General features: G+C 49.4%; 2 protein-coding genes across 10 annotated transcripts; one reads left to right on the top strand and one right to left on the bottom strand.

Moving 5' to 3' along the window:
- Nucleotides 1-900: 900 nt before the first annotated feature.
- Nucleotides 901-12,980, bottom strand: SLC5A6 (solute carrier family 5 member 6). Of its 8 annotated transcripts, none has more exons than XM_029938096.1 (19): nt 12,766-12,980; nt 11,270-11,336; nt 10,509-10,588; nt 8,991-9,144; nt 7,667-8,212; nt 7,254-7,319; nt 6,874-6,925; nt 6,451-6,518; nt 5,951-6,105; nt 5,420-5,560; nt 5,082-5,211; nt 4,459-4,547; nt 3,921-4,033; nt 3,516-3,583; nt 3,014-3,100; nt 2,684-2,865; nt 2,402-2,505; nt 2,038-2,156; nt 901-1,690 (listed from the first exon to the last, which is right to left on the bottom strand). In XM_029938096.1, exons 5-19 carry the CDS (start codon nt 8,057-8,059, stop codon nt 1,538-1,540), a joined length of 1,920 nt encoding a protein of 639 aa, XP_029793956.1. In that variant the 5' UTR covers nt 8,060-8,212; nt 8,991-9,144; nt 10,509-10,588; nt 11,270-11,336; nt 12,766-12,980; the 3' UTR covers nt 901-1,537. The 8 variants fall into 8 exon arrangements, with proteins under 8 accessions (XP_029793956.1, XP_029793955.1, XP_029793952.1 ...); XM_029938095.1 differs by lacking the exon at nt 12,766-12,980 and adding an exon at nt 12,374-12,691; XM_029938092.1 differs by lacking the exon at nt 12,766-12,980 and adding an exon at nt 11,522-11,764 and having other exon boundaries at nt 7,667-8,338.
- Nucleotides 8,781-16,693, top strand: ATRAID (all-trans retinoic acid induced differentiation factor). Of its 2 annotated transcripts, XM_029938100.1 has the most exons (8): nt 8,781-9,682; nt 10,015-10,194; nt 12,879-13,000; nt 15,174-15,245; nt 15,458-15,529; nt 15,630-15,751; nt 16,045-16,142; nt 16,366-16,693. In XM_029938100.1, exons 3-8 carry the CDS (start codon nt 12,954-12,956, stop codon nt 16,468-16,470), a joined length of 516 nt encoding a protein of 171 aa, XP_029793960.1. In that variant the 5' UTR covers nt 8,781-9,682; nt 10,015-10,194; nt 12,879-12,953; the 3' UTR covers nt 16,471-16,693. The 2 variants fall into 2 exon arrangements, with proteins under 2 accessions (XP_029793960.1, XP_029793961.1); XM_029938101.1 differs by lacking the exons at nt 8,781-9,682; nt 10,015-10,194 and adding an exon at nt 11,953-12,207.
- The last annotated feature ends 191 nt before the right edge of the window (nt 16,694-16,884 follow it).

Genomic DNA, 16,884 nt, shown 5'->3' with positions numbered 1-16,884 from the left:
TGGGAGCTGTGTTCTTCACAAAAGCCCAGCTCCAATGTTCTGTTATTTAAGTTTATTTATTTTGAGAGAGAGAGAGAGAGAGAGAGAGAGAAAGAGAGAGAGAGAGAGAGAAAACACAAGCAGGTGAGGGGCAGAGAAGAGACAATCTCAGGCAGGCTTAAGGCCAGCCAGCAAGTAGCAGCATTCTCCCAACAACCCCCACAGTGAAAATCTGAGCAGCAGTGGTTGTTCTGGTCAAGGACAAGGTGGATGGGACAGGAGACAGACTCAGCCGCAGGGACTGCAAAGCAGCAGAGGGAGTGTGCATCTTCCACCCAGAGGAGCACAACGCTGCTTCCTGAAGACATGCCAGACAGTCTCCAAATGTCAAGGGGCCGGGGCTAGTCCCCTGCCAACCTCTCCTCAGGAGAGGACCACCTGTGCAGGGGTAGAGGGGGCTCTATCACTGCCATGGATGGGCCTGGGGTGAACCAGAGCAGCTGTGAACAAACAGCAAAGGAACCCAGGTTCTAGGTCCATTAAGCTTTTATTTCCTAGGAACAAAGATATGTGGGGGAAAAAATCCAAAAGGAAACAGGAGCACAAACAACAAAACGACACTAGGGTGGTGTGCCGGGTGGCTGGCACACTCCACAGTGGACCTGGTCATGCCCTGGTTTCTTGGATCAACATATGTCCCGTCCCCAAGTGCCCATTACACAGGTGGAGGGTGTGGGCAGCGAGGTAGAAAGCTTTCCTACTTTATGCAAAGGAGATGAAGTTACCAGTCTATCCTTTTTAAATCTTTTCTTAAAAATGTTTTTGTTTGTTTGTTTGTTTGAGAGAGAGCATAAGTAGGAGAGGAACAGAGGATCCAAAGCAGAATCCACGATGACAGCAGTGAGCCCACGTGGGGCTCAAACTCATGAACCGTGAGATCATGACCTGAGCCAAAGTCAAGATGCTCAACTGACTGAGCCACCCAGGCGCCCCGTACCGGTCTATTCTGAGAGGACTCTCTGGGACAACAAACCCTCTGCCTCAAGGATAGAGGTAGACGGTAAGAATGAGAGGGGCCCGGGTGTCGCAGACAGCCTAAATGTAGTCACTGGCCGTCTGTGGCTGACAGAAACTATGCTTATGCAAGAGAATCAACAGCTGGCCAAGGCAGCTTTGTATTTAGCAGTAAACATGGCCAACCTTGTCGAATCAGGCCCCGGACAGTAATAACCAGCACTGCAGTTTCTAGTCACTTCGAAGGACCCTGACGATGATTAATCAGAAACAATCACCCATTTCCCAGAGGATTTGCACCTATGCCCTTTTCTAGCAAAATCCTGTCCACTGTAAGCCTGGTCTTCTAGAGAAGGGACTGTCAAGGGACAAGGAAAAACCCTGTCCTACCCTCACACTTCCCATGCCATGTTCCACTGCCGCACAAACATCTAAGAACAAGGTCCTTTGGTGGGCTAGGTAATCTAGTCCTCGATTGTCTCTGCATGATGCATCACGTGACTCATCACTATCCTATAGGCTGGGACTGTGACCCGAACCCAGGTCACAGTGAGGTCTCCTGGAGGACGAAGGTGGGGCTGCTCCCCTGGTGGGCTGAGCCTTCCTCAGGCACGGCCATGGCCTCCTTGTCTCTGCCATTCTTCAACACTCCATTACTCATCTTTTCTGGAAAGGCAGGGATATCCACCGAGAGGTCCTGGAGAACACAGAGCAAAGGAAATGAGATACTGCTTTGATCCCTGCTGGAAAGGAAATCAGCAAGGGGCAGCAGGGGAGGAAGGGAGAAGCAAAGCACAAGGTGAGCAGGGAGGCAGGAGGACAGAGGGAAGGCCAGCACGTTGGGCACCTCTCTGGGCTGAGACCCTTCTGTCCACCAGCCAGCACTCCCCCTCGGGCAGAAGCCGGGGGTTGCTGGGGGACGGTCCAGGTTCAGGCAAACAATCAGGGTTGCTGGGGAGAAAGGAAAGGGATGGAAGGAAACCTGGAAGGTCTGGTAATAATCTGAAGAGGTAAGGGAGGGTATAATCTGGACAACATAACTGCTACCTGGCTGTAGTTTTTGCAATGAAATCGCTTCTGACAGGACAGGGGCAGGAGCTCAACAAGTCTTGAAACCACTGGGGAAATGGTCCGAGGGTTCAGGGTCCGGCCCCGCATTCCCCCTGAAGGCAAAAGCACTTCTGAATCTCCTACCACGTAACCAGTGCACACCCAGCAAGTCATCTGTTCTTGGGGCTCTGAGTCCTCAGCCCCTGCCAACCTCCCAGAGCTCAGCCAAGAAGTCCGACTGTTACAGACACCCAGGAGCCCAGAGGGCAGGGTCAGTTCTACCCCAGAGTCCAGATTCCCTGATCAGCCTCCCTCAGCCTCTCCTGCTTCTCTGTGCCCTCATCCCACACGCCCTCACCGGTGAGCCAACTGACAATCAGTCCCACCACAATGACTGTGGTGGAGTTGTGAGCGCTGTACCATAAATACGACAAAGAGTAGAGCTGTTGCAGCCCTGTAGGCCTGCGGAGAACAAGAATAAGGACCGTTAGCAGTTTACTGAGAAGGCATTCCCCAGGGACCTGGCTCCACTCACCTGCACTGTCCCAGGGTCTTGAGACCCATCCTTTAGCAAAGCCCCTGGGAAACTCTTCAAAAATGAGCTGTTCTCCCCAGGAGAAAGTGAGTGAACCCTACTCACCTGGAATGAGTGGTTGAGGGCATCAGTGTGGTCATGGCAATGGTGGTCAGGTTGGTAGGCAGGGGAAAGCTGGATATATTAGAGGGAGAGGGTGCCATGCCAGAGGCCATCTTGGTCACTATGCTCCCAATGCCAATCCAGAAGGCCATGACAAGTCCAGCCAATAGGCCCACGATGGCACCCTGCCCAGAGACATAGCACATTCTCCAGTTAAGATGCCAGCCCTAATAAACCTTCACACCAGTTCCCAGAACTCACGGGGAGAGCCCTGCCAAGCCATTCTCCAGGCCCACCCGTGTACACGACTGTGGAGCCAGACAGGTCACTCACAGGAGGATTGGCACAAGGAAAGAACATTCCAAGGCAGAAGAGACCGAGCAGTGGTCCCCCAACCATGCCGAAGATGCTGAGCGCTGCCTGCGGAGGACAGGGTGGAAGAAAAAAAGAACAGAGAACATTCAGGCTCAGAGACCCTCCAGCCTCATCTATGTGGAACACAGCCACCTACCAATGGCTCAGCGCCCCACTTGTCAGATCTATGTCTTCTAGATGGAAACATCAGAATGCAAGATTCCAGAAGGCATATGGGTAAGGAAATGTGCTTTGAGTTCTCCTCTGAGGCTAAAATAATCCCTAGATGTCCGAGGGATTATCTGGGAATAACTCTGGGGAAGACTACTCACAGCTAAAGGTGGTCATCCATCAAAGGTGAATTTTTGACACCACCCCTATACCATTCATTCCCTTCACGTCAGCGGTATTCCTCAACTTCCCATCTCAATCAGCTCCTTGCCTCCCTTAACAACTGCTTTCTTCTCGGTGCAGTCCTTACCTGCAGCACGGGTCCCATCTGAGAAGAAATATAGGCCATTCCCAGACAAAGTAGCCCATAGCCAAAGGCTGGGGGGAAGAAAAGGGAGGAAGCACATAGATTAAGTAAACACAACAAAAAGAGGGAAAAGTAGAGTAAAGCTCCTTCCCCAGCCAAACCACTACCTCTGTGTTCCTGGAAACAGCATATTACCTCCTATTCCAGCTCCAGGTCCCTCCCACCCAGTCCTCACACTTATGGGACCCAGAGACCTTCCCAGGAAATGCCAAGACGTAAACAAAGTTGTGCGCTTCATGTGGCAAGCGCCTAGTCCAGGCCAAAGCTGGTGCTGTCAAGCAGACTGATGGCAGGGCTTCAGGCATGTCTTAGAAATACAACTGAAAAGATGAGGAAGCATAATCCCACCAAGGATTCTGGAAAGCATGATGGCCTGGACTTCAGAGAACTGAGGGAACCAGGGTCGGATCAGATCTTCCATCGTAACAGTTGCCAATGAATTAAAAGCAGAGGATATGGTGCTGAAAAGAAGAAGACAAAGATGAGCTATGCCGAGTCTGGGAGCTGACGGGCAAAACCACCAGGGGCCCTACTAAGGGGGCAGCCCCCTAACGCAGGAGAGAACACATGCAGCCAAAAGCCACCCTCACAGTTGGCAGCTGACAAAGAGGCCTATAAGGCAAGGACACCTGTCCTTTCCCGAGTGGGGTACAGGTTTTGATCAAGTAGAATCAATTCCTGGTGTCGTAAAAAGAAGAATCCTTCACCAAAAGGGGGGCATTTCCTGGGAGAAGATATGCTCTCCGACACAGATGAGCTGTCCCTTATCACCCACAGAAGGATGCGCACATTGAGAAATTCAGAGAGGTCCCTTCCTCCACCTGTCACCTTGTGCCAAGCAGAGATCAGCTGCACCAAATCTGAGGGAAATGGTCAAAGAAGGTACCTGAGGGAACCACTGAAGAGGCAGGCAACAAAGAGCCCAGGCAGGCCCGGCAGTTTTTTCAGGAGATCCATCACAAAATACAGGACGAACTGTAGGTAGAACAGAAGTGCACACACAGCTCTCTTGAGAGAAGAGTCCTGCCCCAGGGCAGGACATGTGGGAAGCCCCCTACACATACCCCTGCCAGGCGCTAAGCACTAAAGGTGACCCATAGTCAGTAGAAGAAAATGGGCTCTGGAGAGAGAACAACACAGTTCACACCCCAGCCATGCCCAATTAGCAGTGCAACCAGCACGTGGGCCACCTTGATGACTTTTTTTTTCTATAAAATGAGGCTGTTGTGAGGATTAGATGAGACCAGGTATGTGACAGCTCCTAGCAAAGCGCATGGTGTGCACAGTGACGAGCCAATAAAGGTAGGTCCCCACACCAGCAGGGCGAGCACTGGGATTAGGTGATGCCAGGACCTGGGACTCTCATGTGCCAGACTGTAGAATCCCAGTGAAAAGCAACTTACATTGAGTCCCTACCTAGGAGTCCTTTCTGCAGCCAATCAGACACTCCTCTCAGGGGGTCATGCTGTCCCTCATGGGCACAGAATAGTGCCAGGGAGGCCTTCTCACCTGGTCAGGAGCTGCCTGAGCCTGCTGGGTGCTCATGGGATTCTTCTGGTAATAGGCGAACATGACCAGGCCAATGAGACAGCTCATGCAGAGGACCACCTGCTGGCAAGGGAAGACTGCATAGCAGGAGCTGCGAGAGATCAGTGCCAAGGAAACAGAGACTGTTAATAGATGTCTTCAGACATGTTCCCAAGTTCCAAAAGGCAGACCCATATCCTGACCCAATGGGTGTATTTGTGCTCTGCCATGCCCCCACCTACCTGAGAACTGCCCCATAGGACAAGGGCCCTCCATCCTCCCTAGCCCCTGCTCCCTGGTCTTCCCGTCCCTGCACTCACAGTATAGCAGCCTTCTCTGTGCGGGAACTGAGGTAGCGCTGCACCTGAGCCTGGTTCACCCCATACAAGGAGAGCATCATGAAGACACCCCCGAAAGCCAGTGTCCAGAAAGTGTGCCGTACAAAAGGATCTGGATTCAGCCTGCAACAGATGCCAGTTGGTCACTGTGCCATAGCCCCTAACAGAGTCTCAGCCTTCCTCATACTCCTACAATGAAGGTCAGAGGAGAGCAGAGCAGAGACGCTGCTGCAAGGGCCAAGGAGCTACCGAAGGCAAGAACTGGGTGGATGTGGGAGACAGTACAGCAAGATGGAGGAAGGGGTCTATCCCTCCAACCCACAGCCTCATTGCAAGTACTAAAAACATCCTGCCAGGTCAATCTCTGCAGTGTCAGCTGCCCACCCGTCTCAGTGCTGCCACCTAAGGCTCCCATAGCTTGTCTTCTGCTTACTGCAGCCCCAAGTTCAGGCTCTAGGATGGGGTCGGCTCCCAGGCACTACAGACCCCAGCCAGGGGAAGGGGTGCACTTACTCGATCCCAGAGATGAGGCCATGCTGAGAAGCCACTTCCCACACGGACCCCAAGCCGCCCACCGCGTTTGCTCCCACAATGATAACCACCAGCTGCCCTAGGAACATGACCAGCGTCTGAAACACGTCTGTCCAGATGACTGCCTTCAATCCACCCTGTAGGGAAAAGAAAGCATGTCTGACGCAGATGTCTTTAAAAACCATCTACAAGTTAAGAGATCCTACCACCAGCAAGGGCACTGAACCATCACCAGGGGCCTAATGGTTGAGACTCTGTCGACCTCATCCCCACCCCACCCTTACCTTCAGCATGCAGTCTCCTCTCCTACATTCCACTTCCCACCAAAGTCCTACTGCGTCTCCTACGTATTATTTCATCCCACCCTAAAACTCCATCCCATCTCCCCCCTACATTTTTACCTCACCCCTTTTCTTTTTCTTCCCATCTCCCCTCCTTACTTTACCTCTTCTTCTCCCTCTTCTAGGATTTACCACACTTACCAAAGCAGTGTAGACAGTACAGACAATGCCTAGGGTCAGCACTGACAGCCATAGATCAAAGCCAGTCACTGCAAACAAATAAAAACCACAACCCTGTCTTTAGAAGAGGGTTCCCCAGAGACCTGAAGAAACCCCAGCAAGACATGAAGCACGCAGTCATTAAGGATGAAATAAATCATTCACCACAATTGAACCCCACCAAAAGATACTGATTAACCAATTCAGACACGGGTAATGTCTGATTAGCTTTCAAGCGAGGTGAACCAAGGTGTTTCCACCTCTGGCACCGACTAGCCAAGGGCCCATGCAGAGAACTCCCTGGCCAAGGTCAGATTCTTTTTTGCACAGTCTCCTCTACCTGCCCCTCCCAAAGGTGTTTTCCCTGCCTGCTGCGGCTGAGAGCCAGGGACTGTGACTCCTCACCTGCATTGAGGGCCAACGATGGTGCATAGAGCACAACCCCCATGTAGATCACCTATTGGGTATGAAAAGAGAATGTGGGGGTGGGGGGGGAGGGTGAAATGAGGGCAGGCAGGGAGAGGAGAAAAGATGGACCTCAGCTCCTAATCTAGGCTCACTTTCTTTTCCCGTCTTCCAAATTTTAGCTTGCTGCCGCCATACTGACTGCGCTGGAACCAGAAGAAATAGGAAGCAGGATGCCTCTGGTGGCTTCAGGGACACTGACCCCTAGCAGGACTTTTAACCCTGCCTGAGAGCAGACAAACTCAGAGTGCTTCAGCATGCCTGAGTCTGGGTCCCTCTACCATATCTCAGGCTCAAACCCAACCCTCATTTCCATTTACCATCTGAAAGATGAAGGTCACGGTCCCACAAATCCGCACAGCCTTATTGAATCGAAGCTCCAGATACTAAATAGAAATATGTAGACATAGATATAAATAGGTAAATGTAGATATTGCTCTATACATTTAAAGGTATGCCTCCCCACTCTATCCCCACAACTCACACACAGCATCCCTCAGGTAGCCCAGGAACCTGAGGGAATATTCAACTCCTATCCACTCTGGGCCTCTCATCACAGAACCTTCCTTCTCTCCCCACTCCCACCTGGAAAGAACTGGAAGCACATGATGTGTCCCATCACTCTCAGTAGGCACAAGAGGTCCAGAGGCCCAGATCCCTTATATGTGCCCGCTTCTTCCTTCCATCTCTGATCCTGGTGCTCCTATGTGCTCCTCCCTTCCTCTCTGCTCACCTCATAGGCACTGGTGAGATGCAGGCGGTAGAAGACTGGGATGAAGACGTGTGCAGGGATTAACAGCCCCAGGAAATAGCAGCAGCCCAGGAACCAATACTGGGTCCCAAATCGGTAGATCTCAGACGGCACACCCAGAATGGCCACAGCTGACTGGAAGGTGGCCAGCAGCGACAGAGCCACAGGAAGACAGCCCATTTTGCGGTCTGCCATGAGCAGCTGGCCAACAGTATGCCGGCCCCAGCCACGAAAGGCGTGGTAGAGCCCAATGGCAAGGGAAAGAACCAGCAGCAGGGCAAACACCACATAGTCCACAACGGAGAAGGTAGATGTGACCACATCTGTGTCTGAGGCTGGAAGCAGGGGAGTAGAGGTGCTGATCCCCACGCTCATATCTTCACTGTGTCTGTGACCTATAGCCACTTGCTGCTCCTGGGCTCTGGGCTGCCACTCAGCTGGGCAACAGCAGGCAAGTGGCTACAACCTGGCTTCCAGTCCCGGTCTCACAGTCCTTCTCCTCCACCGAGTGACATTGTCCAAGGTGAGCTGCAAAGGAATCAGCTCCTGGTCAGGCCTATCCTGCCTTCATGCACATCCGCCCTCAGGCCTGTGTATCCAACAGGTCAGACTTGGACCAGCCAGTTCTGTACAGCCCTTGGAGGCCTGCAGGTCCTGGTATGGTTTTGGTAAGGGAGAAAAGAAGCAGCAGAGTGAGACAGCCAGGAGACAACTATGTGGCTAAGACCATTTGGGGCAGACACAGCTAAGAGATAAAAAAAACTTTCTTTTGTCTCCACCCGAGTAACAAAAGAAATAATCAACTCTCGCCCACATTTCTTCTCAGAAGATTTCCCTGCCCCCACTTGCAGGCACAGACCCAGTCACTACAATGTACTAAGCCAGCAGACCCCAACCTGGCGCCACAGCCCAGCAGGGAAGAAGAAATGGAGACTAATAACAGCATGGCTTCCTCTATTTCCCCTAGCCCCAGCCCCCACCTCCCATATTCCCAGTACCACCTTCCTAACAGGACCCCTTTTCAACCCCGATTCCCTATAAGATTAGTTTCATGGAAGCCCAAACTATATTCCAGGCATCCCCAGGCCATTCACTTTGCTCTCCCCTGCCACCCACCTCCCAGCTCCTCTCCCTGTAACACTATGGTCAACCACAGATCTGGGAAGAGCGGCAGAATTCAAAAGTGAGAGGGTAACATGCTGGAGCCAGGAGTTCAACTTACAATGATAGAAAAGCAAATCAGCCAGGGAGCTGGGGCAAGGGAACAGCTAGGGAGAGCTCCTGGCCTCCTGAGGTAGACACCTACCTAGAGAAGTAATCCTTGTTCTGAGGCAGCACTGCCTGGAGAAGCTGCGTGTGTCTGGAGCTGGGCTGAAGCTGAGGGTCTGGCTCTGTAAGCGGCGGAGGTGAAATCCGGAATTAGGGGTGAAGCGAAGCTCAGCAGCTGTTTGTTCTGGCCCCTGTAAGGAACCAATGTGATCCAAATGGCCCTATCACACTGTGGCCCCCAAACTCTAGCTCAGTCCTAGAGGCCCCAGAATGGGGAACAGGCTCACATTCAACAGCATTCCTAGCTGGATTAGGCTTTCATTGTAAGTCACACTTGGCACTGTGTGCAAAAGGGAATTAGAAAGGAGGAGCTGAGAGAAACGGGAAAGTTGCTTTTCTGACTCCTGCACAAAAAATACTAATCCTCAAGAATAGAGCACTATCCTCAGAACAAGGACAGGATTATACTACTTCAAAAGTTACAGAATATTAAGAGATTACTATCCTGATGACCCGTGTCACCGACAAAGACACTGAGGCCCAGTGATTCAAGTGATCTTTCCAAAACCACAGAGCTAATTATTGTCAGTCTAAATCAAAGCTCAAGTCTAGTGCTTCTCCATCCATCCACTCTTCATGGATACCATACGTCTTCAGAGGATATCTGAGATTTTCATGGATATGGAGAAAATACCACAGCACGTCAGGTTTTTAGATAACTGATGACAGGTAATGTTGTTTTCAATACCTCTTTTTTAAAGCACCACACCTCCGTTTAGGCATTTTACATGAACATTCTCTAGTTCTCAAGGAAACAGAGTTAGTTTAAATAACTTGCTTAAGGTTACTGGGAATGATACAAAACAAGGGAGAAAGAAAGAGTGCTATCTGCAGGTAGGACAGGTGATTCACCTGGGGGGAGAGGGGCATCCTTACTATTCCTAGAACCAGGGCAGGAGCAGAATGTTAATCGCAGTCAGTCATTCACGGAACAAAGTTTAGATTTAAACTAGTCTAGACACACATTAATATAACCTATGTCTTCTGCTCTTGCCCACTAGGAGAAAGATCAGCCTGGCTGTCATCTGGTTCTTCCACACTGTGTTCTTGGGCAGACGTCGCCTAGCTGGCAAGATACGGCCTCACACAGACCAAACCTGAACTCTGAACCTCGTGGAGGCAACAAAGATAGGAAATCAGTGCCGGCAACTCTTGGATCACATGTTCCATGAGTCTAAAATGTTAGTTCCCAAAACAGTGTTCCCACCAGGCCCCTTTGGTTTAACCTAAAGATTTCCTGGAGCTCCTCTTTGGCAAATTTTACTATGACAGAGATGATGGAAAATACTAGGGAGTAAGAGAAGGTGTCTGCTGTATATAATTAAGAACACGTAGTCTCTGTCTTCTTCTTTCTCTGCCTTGCTTGCTCTTTCTTCTCCCTCTCTCAAATAAGTAAACATTAAAAAAAAATGTACAGCTGTAAAGGGTTGGTGATAAGGACAGAATGGTTACAGAAAGAGTAAAGGTCTCGGTATAGACTAGAAGACACACTTACAGAACTGATGACCCTCTGCTTCTGGGGTGAGTTGGTGGAGCTTCTTGAGAGCACGAAGTGTAGACAACCTTCCCGGAAGGCTGAAGAGAGAGGCAGGCAAGACAGGTAAAACCTGACCTGGTAACAAAATGTTCCATAGACAGGATTCTGATTCTAAGAACAGGATAGTCAGTGGTTTTCTAAAAACTCTACTCCACACCACTGTAATGCCCGGGGACTTGCATCTCTCTGAGAGTGGCAGCTAAAAGTAAGAGCTGAGTTGTTTCACTACAACTGAAACACACAAGGCACAAATAGTAGACTGTGAGACCCCTTCTTAAAAGTATAACCTGCACAGAAAGGGAAGAGAATCCTGCTACACCACCCTTACCCCACCCACCCTGCACGCCCGCCGGCACTCAACTGCCAGGACTCCCACAAAAGGCAAAAAGGGGCCACCTGCAGGACCCACGGTCTCAAAAAGAGTCCTTCAAAATCTGTCCCGGTGCCTAGAATTCTTCAAGGTCTGAAAGGGTTTAGTACCCTCATTAAAATGCTAATAACTACTAACGCCTAAGAAAACGTGCCTGCCAGCTGAAAGTAAATCCCTTCGGGAAGATTCCACCTGCCCGCGGCTAAGTGGGAGGGACGCCTGGCGGGCTACTCGAGAGGAATTTAGCTCTGATGAGCTTTAGCCTGGCCCTAAGCAAAGGCACCACGCAGTCCCTCTGGGCGTGGGGCTCCCCAGGGCAAGCCTCGGGGAGCGTTCGCCTTTCCCTTACCTCCGCGGTTCAGCCAGGGCTAAGAAAGTCCGGTCGTTTTTCTCGAGATCAGCATCGGGGCGTTTTTCTGGAAAGGGAAAGGAGATGAAAAGGCAGGGAAGCGCCTATTCCGCCTCTTCCTCTTCACCAAGCTCGGACCGCCTCGCGGTATCCTGAGTACTGTGAAGGGACCACGGGTGCCCGCCGCGTCCCCAGGCTCGTCTCCTCCCGCCGGGGTTTGCCCTTCACTCTACGCTCCACCATCACCCTTACCCTCTTTATTTGCTGGCTTCTCGCCTTCCCTCCACACGTGAGTTGGCTTAACCACTACCACCACGAGGCTCGCAACTCAGAACCCGCGCCACCACGAGGGGGGCCGACAAGCCCCGCCCCTCCCTGCCCTGGCGCCACTCTCGGGAGCCTCTAGGCACCGGCCCCCTTGCGCTGGCCCGTCCCATTTGCTGGGTCTCCACAGTTTGGTGAAGAGGTGGTGGCAAAGCCTGGCCTGCCACCTGCCGGCTGAGTGACAGCGGGAGCCCCGCCCCCTGACCGCCTCACTTGGCGCCGCCATGTTTACTGAGGGCGGCGTGGGCTGCGAGCCACTGCAGTGACGCGACCTCGGCCTCCGGAAGCGAGGAACGCGGAGCTGAAGGAGCGGCGGCGGGGAGACCGCTAACTGGGGAAGGGAGAAGGGGTTGGCCAGTCCCTTCTACCGGGGATTGGGCCGCACTGACAAGAACTCTGACCTCAACCGACAGCAATCCCCCAGCCCGCATCTGGCCGGCTGGGCCACGCCCACGGAGGGCGGGGCCACACGCGCAAGTCTCGCGAGGTGCTGGGAAGGACAAAGGGAGCGAAAAATGGCCCCTGGCGGGCCGGCCAGTCCTTCGAGCCTGGTGCCTTGGGCAGCGGCCGTGCTCCTTGTTGTGGGCGCGGAAAGGGCCCCGGCGCTACCCGAGGTACAGAAGCAAGTTAGAGGTCGGACTGCAGCATAGTTCCTGGGTAGCCCTGTTTCGCGCTCGCCGCCCTCGGCTCCCGACCTTCCCCAGCCCGCCCGTGGCGACGATTTCGTCCCTGAGGCTTCCCCAGCTGTAGCCCCGCCGGATCTGGCTCCCGTGTACTCACACTGCGTCGGTCTCCCAGTGACCTCGCCTTGCTGACGTAGACCTTTTAAATTTGATCTCCTTACTCTTTTGAATAATTTTAAATTGTTAGTCTAACGACGAGTCCTCACGCACGAATGCCGTATCTCGTGCCCTGGCAGGACTGTACTTTCTGTAATGCTTGATGGGTTCTTGTATACCTGCAGTACTTTTATACCTGCCCAAACCGGGTCTGTCAGATTGAGAAGTCACTGGAGAGGGCATAATAAATAATTCGAATGTTGATCCTTAAAGACGAGGGCCTTCCTGGGTGACCTCTGGTATAGAAAGCCTCTAGGGTGCTGATTTGGCTCCTGGCTCTCGGCGAAGAAATGGATCTTCTAGTCAAACTTGACATTAAGATAGGACACCTACCTGTCAGTGTTAAAGGGGTTCTGAAGAGTGTACTGGCAATTAACTTTTGACTCCTGCTTGTTCTTTTCTCGGCTTTTCTTTCTGGAATCCTAATAGTTTTCTCTGTTCTGCAGATATGCATCCAGTGTCCAGGGAGTGTGCGAAATTTGTCAGAAGTGGCACTTTATTGTAAGCAGACACCAGCGCTAATGCTGCAGGCCCGCTGCTGCCTGAATCAGAAGGGCATCATCTTGGGGTGAGAGAGAAGACAACACCGGATACTGGAAGAATTCTGGAACTGGATTCTTAAAGTCTTGCCTGATTGGCTACTGGGATAAATATTGGTGCCTATTTTGGAGACACCCAACACATGATTCTCACAATTTAAAAAAAATTGTTTTTAAGTTTATTTATTCTGAGAGAGACACAGAGAGCGAGCAAGGGAGGGGCAGAGAGCGAATCCCAAGCAGGCTCTGTCTGCACTAACTGTGTGGGGCTCGAACTCATGAACCTTGTGATTCTCACACTTTTAAATGTGTTAGTAGCATCTTAGCTAGTTAAACAACCCTGTGATTCTTCCTGTTGAAACTGTGTAGAAGTCATAATTTTTCCCCATGTTAAAAGAAAAAGCCTTTTATGGCTTTTTCTTAAAAGATGCTTTGTTCTCTTGTTTATTTTCAATTCTGGATTATTCACTGTGTGTCTCCATTAAATGGCTCCCTTAGCCTCCAAGGCACAATGCTAACAGAATTTTCTTCCCTTCCAATTAATTCAAGTTTGTCTTTGAGGCAAATTCCTCTTTCTGTCCCCTATGAACGTTAGTCTGCATTTTTTCCCTTTACATTCTTACACCCTTTACACCTATTCTTATGACTTCAACTATAGCCACCATGTAGGTGTCTCCCAAAACTACATCTCTCTTCATGTCCTTGGCCCTCTCTCCAGCTGCAGGTACACATGGGCACCTCTAGCTTTCTACTAAGCATTTGCTCTTGAGAGCACCCTCACTTCAAAACCATAAATGTCATCTGTCTTGGTTCCATTCTCCTCTTTTTCTAATTACCTAAATACTTCTCTATAGGAAACTATCTGAAAGCCATTTTTATTTCCCATTATCCCTCTGTTTTTAAAATTAGAATTGTCTGCCGCCCTCGGGAGAAAGTTCAAACCATAAACCACCACAGTTCGGTCTCAATCCACCTTCCCAACATTTTTTCCGATTATTTGTCCACTAAAACCTTCATGAGGGTCTGGCTTCAGCTAGACTTGCCTACTTCCGAAAGCATTCCACTTTTGTTTTCTTTGTTCAGGCCTCTCCTTACCTGAAATTTCCTTCCTCTACCAAATTAAAACATATCCATCCTTCCATTCCAGCATCTTCTGTGAATGCTCTCTACTACCAAATACCAGAGTAATATCTCATTTTTTTTACTTCCTTTAATCCTTAGTGTCTGTACCACTCAAAATTATTCACATACTTTTCTGTGATTTCTTTCATATTGTAATTTCATGTTTATATTGTATTTATTTTTGGCAATGATGTTCCTCTGCTACATTGTAAGCCACTTGAGAGCTAAGATACTAAAGGTTTTCTTTTATTCTCCCAATTTTTGCGGTTAGTAGTAAATATTTGAAAAATAAAGGAACAAACTAGCAATAGATAGTGAAGAAAAAATAATGTGACATGGTCCTTAACATCCAGTAATGTTCCTCCAATCTGGTAGAAAATGCTTGGAGGGGCACCTTGGTGCCTCAGTTAGTTAAGCATCTGACTTCAGCTCAGGTCATGATCTCACTGTTAGTGGGTTCAAGCCCTGCATCAGGCTCTGTGCTCACAGCTCAGAGCCTGCAGCCTGCTCCAGATTCTGTGTCTCCTGCTCTCTCTGCCCCTACCCCATTTGCACTCTTTCTCTCAAAAATAAATAAACATTTTTTAAAAATTAAAAAGAAAATACACTTGGAAAAGACTTTCACTTATGTGACTTGCATTTTTTTTCCATTTGAAGGCCCTTTGTGAAGAGACTCATAATACAATGTGAGATTCATTAACCTAGACAAGAAACAAATTCTTTCAATATGTGCACAGATGCATAGGTATACTTACTAAAACAGTACTGTCCAATAAAACTCTGCTATGTTGGAACTGGTCCATATCTGTACTTTTCCAATATAGTCACTAATCACATGGGGAGTGATTACTAAATACTTGAAATGTGGCTAATGCAAATGAGAAACTGAATTTTTTTCATTTAAATAGCTACATGTAACTAATGACAATAGGACAGTGCAAAATTAAAACATCTACCACAGCATCTAGTATGTGCCCCTGAACACAGTTGTATTCACTTAATATTAGCTGAAAAAAGAGTTGTATTAGCTTACTGTGAATAAAGAGGAGAGACATATAATTGTATTGATTATTTCCACAGACTGGATCTCCAGAACTGTTCTCTGAAGGACCCTGGTCCAAATTTTCCTCAGGCACATACTGCTGTTATCATGTAAGTGGTTGGTTATCCTCCCTCCAAAAGGCAACTATGGTGAAAGGGTGATGGGAAAAGCCTTTGAGGATGAACTTCTAAAAAGACCTTTGAATATTAATGTCTAAACTTGGACAGCTCAGAATGAGAACTGGATTACCAGTTCAAGAAGATGTGTAAATGGAAGTAGAGTGTTTTCCTGGAGCACAGTGCTAACAATGTGTGCTTTGCAGAGACCTGCAAGCAAACCCCCTCAAGGATGACTTGGCCAACATTTTCCATGGCTTTACCCAGCTCCAGACTCTGTGAGTAAGGGTATCGGGTGTGGGAGAGAACCAAAAAGGGACTGTGCTGTGAGCTCAGCCATTTGGGGCCATGTGTTGTGACTCCCTGTGTTGTGTTCAGGATACTGCCACAAGATGTCAGCTGTCCTGGAGGTATTAATGCCTGGGATACTGTCACCTTTTATATAAACAACCAAACCTGTCACGGACAAAGGAACCTTTGCAACAGCACAGGGGACCAAGGTATGTTGTCTCATTTCCATCTTTCTAGGAACTGCCCTTCCTCATTTGTACTCTCCATTTTAGCTACAACAGTAAAGTTGCATACATGCCTCTTGCTCAAGTTTCTGAAGCTCTAACACCTTGAAAGAAAAGGTCATAAGATGTATTTTATTCTTATTGTTGTGTTCTATTTATCTGAATCTTTATTTTACCTTGACTAAAAATAATTGAGAGACTGAATCTAAGCTGAAGCAGATATTTGAGAAATCTATGTAATGAGATCCAGTGATTTTCTGTTTCTCTCTGGCTTCCAGAAATGTGTCCTGAGAATGGATCCTGTGTACCTGATGGCCCAGGTCTCTTGCAATGTGTCTGTGCTGACGGCTTCCATGGCTACAAATGTATGCGCCAGGTGAGGAATTAGGCCTTCTAATTAGGGATCAGAGAAATGCATAAGGAAGAACCTCTCTGAAAGAAGAGCTGTAAGACCAGAGCTGATGCAAATCATCTAGAGAAGGAAATTCTTAAGAGAATTGCCCTGGATAAGGGGAACGGTACACCAGGCAAGAACTAGGTGTTAGGATGTAGTCCTTGGTGGAACAGTGTATGAGGTTTTTTTGGTCTGTCATTCACAGGGCTCCTTCTCACTGCTTATGTTCTTCGGTATTCTGGGATCCACTACGTTGTCCATCTCCATTCTGCTTTGGGGGACCCAACGCCGAAAAGCCAAGGCTTCGTGAACTGCATAGGTCCTCCTACTGACTGAAAGATTATCTTGATCTAACTTAGCCCAGCCAGGGAGGCAGGCATGGATGGCCAGCAGGTCCTCAAGGATGAAGCTGCCATTTGGCAGGAAGATGGGAAGTTGTATAGATTTGGGGTGTAGTGGATACTGTAGTCTAGGAGTGGACAAGTACCAGTGCCCCATTTGTGCTTGACTATAATAAACATCTTTACTTGTTCTTTTTTGGGGTTTTTTTTTCCAGTTTTTTTTTTTTTTCTTATTTTTTAGGGAAAGACGTCGTGGATTTGTGTGTTTCTTGGCTGGAGTGGGAGAGAGTGCTTTGGATTGGTCGGTTTTGTTTTTCAGGTTTCCCGGGTCTTTGCGGTGGGACCTAGTTGGGGAGGGTAGGTAGGGGAGACGCCCGCCACGC

Source organism: Suricata suricatta, chromosome 4, assembly GCF_006229205.1.
Source record: "Suricata suricatta isolate VVHF042 chromosome 4, meerkat_22Aug2017_6uvM2_HiC, whole genome shotgun sequence".
NCBI classification, from domain to species: Eukaryota; Metazoa; Chordata; class Mammalia; order Carnivora; family Herpestidae; genus Suricata; species Suricata suricatta.
This window is presented reverse-complemented; position numbering and strand designations above follow the sequence as displayed.